Raw genomic sequence first — 9814 nt, forward strand, 5'->3', positions numbered from 1 at the left:
CTGAGGAGTGCAATGTCGATCTTGTGACGAGCCAGTTCCCTGGCGATAATGGCTGTTCGGAGCTCATGTCTTGAGCTGTGATAAAGAAGCGTGTGAACATTCCATGAAGCAAATGTCAAGTTAACTTTAATTCTGTTTTGTCTATTTCAACCGCAGAAGTGGATACCCATCCGACCGCGGTATGCCGGCAGGGTAGGTAGGAGCAAGCGATGTTTAGGGATCCTTTTCTCTCCCCCCTCTCTATTTGGAGAGAGCAGTGCTAATCCTAAAGAGGCCTGCTCTGTCACCCAGGCAGGACACGGACGTCGATGTTGCTCCGGTCAGCGACAAACGGCCATCACACCCAGGCCACCTCCGTGCAGGTTTAATAATAATAATAATAGTGGATATTTATAAAGCGCACGTATCCACCAGGACTGGTGCTCAAGGCGCTACATCATTATTACCCCTGCTCATTGGGCACATGAAACATTCCAAATACCATCTCAGCTCCCTGGGGAGTATACAGCTCGATGCAGCCTGTTAGGCGCAAGGAAGCTAATTCAATCACAATAACCATCTCTGCCCTCACAGGTACCCATTTACTCCTGGGTGGAGAGAAGCAATGAGTGACTAAGTGCCTTGCCCAAGGGCACACGTACCATGACCCCGCCAGGACTCGAACCCAAAACCTGCAGCTTTACCCACAGACCACGAATCAGTGCCCTTAACCACGAGGCCACAGTACTCCACAGGTTTGAGGCTAAGGACTGCCAATGATATTGTAACAAGTCCTCGCGGTCTAAGGGCTTTTTTCTTTAGGACGATTAGGCTAAAATTAACATAAGTAGAAACAAGACAAACAGCACGATACAACGAATAAAATAAATGTGACACGGACACAAGGATGAACTTCTCTCTTTCTGTCTCTTCTATTCTCTTCCATGTTCCGCTAAATTAAGCACTCACATTATATAATCGTTTTATCTAAGAAGGGTTGTTTCTGTGGTGTTTTCGTACGTCTTTCTTCAACCAGCTTCAGATCAGAACTGCCTAAAAGAGCGCGAACGCAATTTCTGCTTTATTTTGGCCCATCGTACGACTATGATACGCGCGCGTGCACTGTCATGCCTGGATCCCCAGGTACTGAGATAGCGCGCGCGCTGCAAGTGGCTTCACCCACCATGCGGCTGTGCGCCACTACACAACCCCCTCCTTTAAGAAGGATGTGTCCTCACATCGTCAATTTAACTTAATTCTTTGAGAAACAAACAGTAACAATTGCAGTATAACACTTGTTCTTGAAACAAAACTTAACAAATTTGATAACGCAGTTTCTTTCAAACTTATTCAAACCTTAACAGTTTAAAAAAAAGAAGATTTTTTTAACACTTAAAAAACACAAATCGTATGACTTATATATAACATTATTAACAAGTCTTCGTACACGAACTTTTCAAGCATCTAAATACACCGGATGCATCCTTAAGATAAAACAATAACTTTGCCAAAATTCAGTTCACTTATTAGTCATCAAATTTAAAACTTTAACAAACATGACCAACTTTAGTTAACCTAACTACACGATCAAACGCGAACGTTAGTCTCCTACGCGACCGATCTTGAATCCTTGGAGCTTTTCTTGACGACTCATCCATCACCATCCAGTCAGAGAATCCCTTGTTTTTGTATGCTCATCAACACGTTGTCCTCATCGTCTCTCCGCCGCCGTAATCCATGCCTTCTCCTTCGACTAGCTCACACAGGTTAGACCAACAGTTAACTACTGTTAAGGCTTTCCAGTGACCAGGACGACGTGGGGGGGGGGGTCTAAAGTGGACATCACTACGAGCATATAGACGGCCAAAGGTCGAAACTGAAGACCATGGAATAAAACATCGTTGTCACCGTTGTTGCGTCTTATCTGAGACAATAAAGACGAAATCTTTGTCCGCTCCTTCAAAACAGCTCCCGGCAGTTTCCAATATCAAATAGAAACAACAAACATAGACTAATTCTTATGACTTTATAACAATGCTTCTTGCATTTTAACAAAGCTATATAGCTTTTCCGCAAACACTGCCTGACGTTTCCAATGAGTAAAAACTGACAGCAAACAATCATTGATTGGGGGGTTGTGCAGGACCGAGTGGCATCTTCCGCCAAAGACTAAAACTGCTGCTGTCTAACTTCTAAAGGGTGACACATTACCGCTTGTACCAATTCTCGACGGCCGCATACCATGTAGGATTGGTGGGTTCGATTTACCCATGCACACAACTACATAACCGTTATCCAGGCTTTCCAAAACGTGATGAGCATGCCCAATGAGGAATCAAAACTGCTTCCATACAGTCCCGACAGCCAATTCCGTCGTTTTGCTGCCCCTCCGCGTTCATAGAGACAACACAATTCCCCTCCCTTGACAATCATGAGACAATTTTCGTGTCACATACCACTTGTCACAACTCAGCCTAGTCCCAGTACCACATCCTTGTTACACCATGCAAAGCATTCAGTCCAGAGCTTCATTCAGCTCAATTTATTTTACGGTCAACCAGCTGTTGTCCGTTGCCCACTTTCTGCATACAGTGCCCACGCCATTGTCATACTACACGTTGTATGACATCAACACTGTTTCCCTGTAACAACCAATCGTCAACTGCAACCATGCTGCAACTGTGTACACCTCTAAATTTATTACTGCGTCCACACACAATACTCTATCCTTCTATACAATATCCTTCACCTGTCCCCATCGCCACTCTCCTGTCTCCGGAAGACTTTAACTGGGACAGCAAGTCTAAATGTCACACAATATACCTGCACTCGGGTTGTATTATAGGAATATGACTTGAGCAGGGTCATATTCACTCTCTTTTTCCATTACCAGCCAGTCGTCCACAGGTAAGCAACCCAAAACGTGTGAACAACGAGTATGGGTGCAGTAGTTGGCCAAAAGTCATTGCAATGAAGCATGACGAATTGCCCTCTTGACCACAATGGCCGCAGCTGCTACAAAGCTGTGCTGCAATGCCAATCCCAGGATGCGCCATCATGGACTTCAGTGTTTCTGTCGGGGACCCCTCCCTTAGCCTTTTACTAAATAGCCTATCCCACAAGGCAGCAGGGTGACCCATTTGTTGCCTTTAATAGTGTGTCGGTCGGCTTGCCCAAAGCCAGAGTCCCTTCAGCTAGTCAGTCTGTACCACGAGAAGGCGGGGTTTGCTTGTCTGGGAGAGGCTGTGTATTCCGCTAGGGCCTCTGTGTGGTTTTGGCACACGCCCTCACCAGACCTTGCAGATACTTGATCTTTGTTCTCAACACAAGCTCGTAATCACCAATACAACTTTCCAGCAGCCTAACAAGCGCAAGACAACATGGATGCACCCATGGTCAGGTCACTGGCAACTTATTGATTAAATGATCAGCCGGTAGCGATACCATCATGTTGATTCGTTCAGTAAAGGGCAAAGAGTCTTGGTCTGATCATCACCTTGTTAGAAGTTCTTTCTCACTTGTCATCGGGCTGCGACAACTCAGACATCGCAGCAAGCCTGTGAAGTAGCTTGATGTGGGCAAACTCAAAGATGCAGGGGTAAAAGCTCAATTCCAAGCTTGTCTTGACACCAGTCTCGTTCAACAGGCTCCAGCTGCAGAGAGTGCAGATAATATATGGCAGAATCTGAGAGACGTCACCCACAGCTGTGCATCATCTGTTCTGGGGTTCGTAAAGCATAAAAACCAGGACTGGTTTGACAAAAATGATGGAAGAGCTAAATTACTACTTGACGAAATGCATTCAACACACCTCTCATGGATCAACAATAAGAAATCATCTTCCAAAAGATTTGCATATCAACATGCAAAGAAAAGCTGCACAAAAAAAGATGAGGCAGATGAAGGAGAGCTGGTGGTCTCGAACATCTCAAGACCTCCAAGCAGCCGCTGGCCGCAAAGAGATGAAAAGCTTCTTTAGTGGCCTAAAAGCTGTCTGCGGTCCATGCAAAGCAAGCGGGATGACACCTATCCGCTCAAAGGATAACACCACCTTGCTCACTGATAAAGCTGCTATTCTCGAGCGTTGGGCATCTCACTTCAACTCAGTTCTCTGTCACCAATCAAACATAGACAGCACTGCAATAGGTGCACTTCCACAAATCCCAATTCAGGAGGAACTGTCAGATGCTCCAAGGTCAAATGGAATAGACAAAGCTGTCTGGCAAATGTCTTGTGGTAAGGCTCCAGGAGCAGAGGGCATCACAGCTGAGATTTTCAAACAGGGAGGCCACCATCTCACTCAACACCTGGAATATCTCTTTGGTGCCATCTGGGAACAAGAGACGGTGCCACAAGACTTTAGGGATGCAACATTTGTACACCTCTACAAGAGGAAAGGAGACTGTGCATGCTGCGACAACCACCGAGGCATTTCCTTGCTGTCGGTAGCTGAAAAAATCCAGGCCCGTGTGCTACTGAATCGACTGAACCATCACGTCACTCAACAGCACATTCTTCCTGAAAGTCAATGTGGCTTCCGGGCAGGAAGTGGCACAGTGGACATGATATTCTCGGTACGTCAACTTCAGGAAAAGTGCAGGGAACAAAACCGAGACCTCTACCTTGTCTCTGCGGACCTAATTAAGGCCTTTGATTCCATCAACTGTGAGGGCCTCTGGAAAATTCTTGGTAAGGTTGGCTGCACAACAAAATTCTTCAACATAATCTGCTCTTTTCATGAAGGAATGATGACCCACGTTCTCGACGGAGGAGAGGGATTGTCCCCCTTTGCTGTCACCAATGGTACAGAGCAGGGCTGTGTACTGGCACCAGTCCTGTTTGGGATTGTCTTTGCTGCCATGCTACATGTGGCATTTGCTGGCTGTGACCGTGGTGTCACCATCGTATCCCGATGTGATGGTGGCATTTTCAACCTTCGGCGACTCCAAGCACGGACGAAGGTCACAGAATCCACCCTAAGCAACTTCCTGTTCGCTGACGACTGTGCCCTTGCTGCCCATAGCCTTGAAGACATCCAGCACATAACAGATCGTGTTGCTGTGGCATCTCAACGCTTTGGGCTTACCATCAGCTTGAAGAAAACCGAGGTCTTGCTTCAGCCGAAGCCAGGCGCACTTTATGTGCAGCCGTCTGTCACAGTAGATGGCAGCCCCCTAAAAGCAGTAGACAGCTTCTGCTATCTTGGTAGTGTTGTCTTCCAAAATGCCATGATTAATGATGAAGTCAATGCCCGCATTGCTAAAGCTAGTGCAGCTTTTGGAAATATGCAAGGGAGGCTTTGGAGTGATCATGGTGTGCGGCTATCTACCGAAATAGCAGTCGACCGTGCAGTTGTGTTAACCACCTTGCTGTATGGGTGTGAAAGCTGGACTCCCTACCGCCGCCATATCAACCAACTAGACCAGTTCCACATGCACTATCTTCGGAGAATTGCCAATATCAAGTGGCAAGACAAAGTCCCCAACACTGACGTCCTCAAACGATGTAACACCACTGGAATTGAGGCTCTGATCATGACTGCACGCTTCCGCTGGTTGGTCATCTTCAGAGGATGGACAATTCCAGAATCCCAAAAGCTCTCTTCCATGGCCAACTGAAAGAAGGAGCACGTTCATGTGGAGGCCAACATAAACGCTTCAAAGATGTGCTTAAGGCTAATTTCAAAGCCAGTAACATCAACTGTGCAACATGGGAGATCACAGCGGCAAACCGTACCCAATGGCGTTCGACCTGCAAGTCGGCAGCAGAATCCTTTGAGGAACAGCGCATACAGTCTGCAAGAACCAAATGACTGCAAAGGAAGCAAAGACCAGAGACTTCTCCAAATGCCGCCCATGTTTGCAACATCTGTGGCCGGCCTTGTGCATCAGCTATTGGCCTCATCAGTCACCAGCGAAGTCACCGTCACTGATGAGATCCGTCGATAACAATGGCTCACTCCATCACATAGCGTAACATAGATAGATAGATAGATCGGTTTATTTATTCACAAATCGTGGCCCAAAGGCTAAATTGCATGCGAATTTACAGTGTATATTTTAAATTAAAACCATTTAGTAAAACCAACTGTTAAAATATTGACAACAATAATTAGCCTTAATAAAATTATATAGTTATTCACACAAAAAAACATACATACTGAGATGACGGACATAAAACATTTTTTTAAAAGTTGATTTTTTTACTATTATTATTGTTTTGTATGTGTGAGTTTGTTCCTGCATTCAACAAAGAAATCTGAAAAAAACCCAAAACAACAGAGGACAACAGAGGACAACAGGGTCCCCAACCCCGAAGGCCCCATCCTGGCGACGTGTACAAAACACACGGGAGACTTTCCCAAAATGTCTAAGCACAAACAAAAGAAGGACAACAGGAGGTCCCCGACCGCCGGCAAACACAACAACTGAATGGTGAATAAAGCCGCTCTTAAGTAAATTTTGCACGAGATTTTGTATTCTTAAGTTGAAATTCTGCAAGCCCTGACTCATACACTACCGTTTGGTGTTGGAATGATCGTTGTGCTCAACATTCTTATTAAACACATACAAAATTAGTTCCTTAACGTGTGGCCAATTATTGAACTTTAACTCGTTCTTAAGCACAAAATGCACGGGAATATTCATTCTTAAGTTGTGAATCTTGCATTATGGTCACGTTAATGAGCTTTTAGTGAAGGTTTCGCTCTTGTGCTCAAAATTCTAATTAACGGTCAATAATTAGCGCTAATTAAGCCATTCTTATGCATGGAATGCACAGGATTTCTCGTTCTTAAGTTATTGGTCGCTGATAAGTTAATCGAATGCTACCTTTTCGCGTTGGAACCGTGCTTGTGCGCGATATTCTAATTAAAAGTCAATTTTGGGGGGTCTTAAGGCGATGCCCCCTCCCAAACGCACGGGGTGTGACACTTAAGAATGACGGTTTTGAAGGTTGGGCTCCCCCACCTACCCGCTGCCACCATCAAACCTTTTGTGCGCGATATTCTAATTAAACCTCACTGGGCTCTCGGACTAACTGCAGTATATACACTTGTTCTTGAAACAAAACTTAACTTATATATATACGCAGTTTCTTTCAAACTTATTCAAACCTTGACAGCTTCAAAAATTTTTGTATAAAACACAAATCGTATGACTTATATAACACATTTACAAGTCTTCATACACGAACTTTTCAAGCATCTAAATACATTGGTTGTGTTCTTAAGATAAAACAATAACTTTGCCTAAATTCAGTTTACAAATTGGTCATCAAATTTAAAACTTTAACAAACATGACCAACTAACTACACAATCAAACGTGAACGTTAGTCCCCTACGCGACCGATCTTGAATCCTTTGAGCTTTTCTTAACGACTCATCCATCACCATCCAGTCAGAGAATCCCTTGTTTTTGATCAACACATTGTCCTCGTCGTCTCTCCGCCACCGAAAACCATGCCTTCTCCTTTGACTAGCTCACACAGGCCAGACCAACAGTTAACTACTGTTAAGGCTTTTCAGTAACAGGCCATTGTGGGGGGAGGGGGGGTTGGGGGTCGAAGAGTGGACATCACTACGAGCATCTCCTAGGCGGCCCAAGGTCGAAACTGAAGACCATGGAATAAAACATCGTTGTCACCATTCTTGCCTCTTATCTGAGACAATCAAGACAAAATCTTCGTCCACTCCTTCAAACAGCTCCCGGCAGATTCCAATATCAAATGAAACCAACAAACTTTGACTAATTACTTCCAACAAAAGTAAAACCCGCAGCTCCTTTAAAGATTACATTTTGAGCTCCGGCTGCAGTCATCTTTATGACTCTTTAACGATGCTTCTTGCATTTTAACAAAGCTCTATACAGCTGTTCTGCAAACACTGCCAGACGTTTCCATTGGGTAAAAACTGACAGCAAACAATCCTCGTCATTGATCAGGGGGTTGTGCAGTTGCCGAGTGGCATCTTCCCGCGAAGGCTAAAACTGCTGCTGTCCAACTTCTAGGGGTGACACATTACCACTTGTACCAACTTTCGACGGCATACCATGTAGAATTGGTGGGTTCGATTTACCCACACAACAACATATTCATCCAGGCTTTCCCAACGTGACGACCATGCCCACTGAGGAATCAAAACTGCCAATTCCGTCATTTTGCTGCCCCTCCGCGTTCTGTGAGAGACAACACAATTCCCCTCCCTTGACAATCATGAGACAATTTCGTGTCACATACCACTCGTCACAACTCAGCCTAGTCCAAGTACTGCATCATTGTTACACCATGCAAACCATTCAGTCCAGAGCTTCATTCAGCTCAGTTTTATGTTATGGTCAACCAGCTGTTGTCCATTGCCCACTATCTGCATACAGTGCCCCTGCCACTGTCATACCACACATTGTCTGACACCAACACTGTTTCCCTGTAACAACCAATCGTCTACTGCAACCATGCTGCAACTGTGTACACCTCTAAATTTATTACTGCGTCCACACACAATACTCTACAACAGTTTATTCCTGCCAGTACATTTATGTGCCTCCCTGCATCTGCTGTCCATGCTGTGATCTCGGACCTGTCAACCAGAACACTTTTTACCCAAAACTGACGAGGGCTACATCATTTATTAATTTATTTCAGAAGTGCAACGCTCTTTTTCCACTTAATATAAGGCCTCTAACTCCACAGCTGCGGCTACTGCCTCGTCAAGCGTGTTGGTCTGCATCTGAATCACCCTTGTCCTTATTTCTCCATCAGACAGAGCATCCAAAAAGTGGTCCCGGCCCATCTGATCCCGACTATTAGCTGGCAAGTCGTAATATGCTTTCTCCACAAGTTGCCTGGTCTCATCCGTGAGCTCGATGAGACTCTCTGATGGTTTCTGCCTACGATTTCTGAGACGTTCACCGCTTCCTGGGATGCGAGCTTCGGTGAGGCCAGCGATGCTTATCTGGTAGCGCGACAGTTCACTTTGAAAAGTGTGAGAGCTATGGACCGTTACCAGAAAAGGTTCACTTGTCCGACAAGGCAAGAACGAGATTTTGAAAAATTGTTACAACATGTTAAGTTTGCAAGGTTGTCTGCTTACGAATGGCGCACTGTGCGTAGCATGAATTAACTCGCCACAGATCAGTCTGCCAGCGCACATTTGTTGGTGCAAGGGTTAATGCTACGGGCGTCATGGTAAATCCAGGGGGGGGGGAGGTGTAATCACTAAATCTAACAATTAGAGGCACTGACATTCTGACATTTTACGCAATGTTTGAATTCAGGCTGTCGGACTTAAGAGGCATTGGACTTATGAGGCGTCAGACTTATGGACAGAAATAAAGTAAATGTAATTGCCGGACCTACAATTAAGGCGTCAGAGCTATAAGGCATCAGAGCTATGAGGCGTCGGACATATGAGGCGTCAGACTTATGGGTCTTTATTTGGTTGGGGGATGCGATTTTGTCAGACTTACGAGGCGTTGGACCAATGAGCATTGGACTTTGAGCGGATCCCGTCTTGATACTAGTGTAACCGGGGAGAGTGGAATTTAGTTTTTTAAAATGGGGCACTCTCCTTATGTCCGAGTGGTTCCACTAAAAAATGATTTGGGAAGCGAACTTTCTGTAGTCTCACAAATATGAAATGGTTTTATTTATAATACAAATAGAGACAATATATACAAATTATTAGATATTTACACAAGAATTATATTAGAAACTTGGTTGGGTATATAAAAACGACAGTCAAAAGGGAAATGGCTAATGAAGTAGCTCCAAGGATATTAATCACTTGGAAGATCTACGTTCATGCCTACTCCGTGTCCGATGTGAAAATCGAAGTAG

The 9814-nt window shown here is 44.9% G+C and overlaps 1 protein-coding gene across 1 annotated transcript; it reads left to right on the top strand.

Annotated features, from left to right (window-relative positions):
- Positions 1-3869: 3869 nt before the first annotated feature.
- On the top strand, positions 3870-5597 carry LOC119739049. Its single transcript, XM_038213883.1, has one exon. The coding sequence runs from the start codon at positions 3870-3872 to the stop codon at positions 5595-5597; it is 1728 nt and encodes a 575-aa protein (XP_038069811.1).
- The last annotated feature ends 4217 nt before the right edge of the window (positions 5598-9814 follow it).

The sequence above is a fragment of the Patiria miniata genome, unplaced genomic scaffold (genome assembly GCF_015706575.1).
Source record: "Patiria miniata isolate m_02_andy unplaced genomic scaffold, ASM1570657v1 HiC_scaffold_30, whole genome shotgun sequence".
Taxonomy (NCBI): Eukaryota; Metazoa; Echinodermata; class Asteroidea; order Valvatida; family Asterinidae; genus Patiria; species Patiria miniata.

Excerpts from the sequence above, each read along its gene's own strand:
- LOC119739049 (XM_038213883.1), top strand. The coding sequence starts at position 3,870 with ATGAGGCAGATGAAGGAGAGCTGGTGGTCTCGAACATCTCAAGACCTC.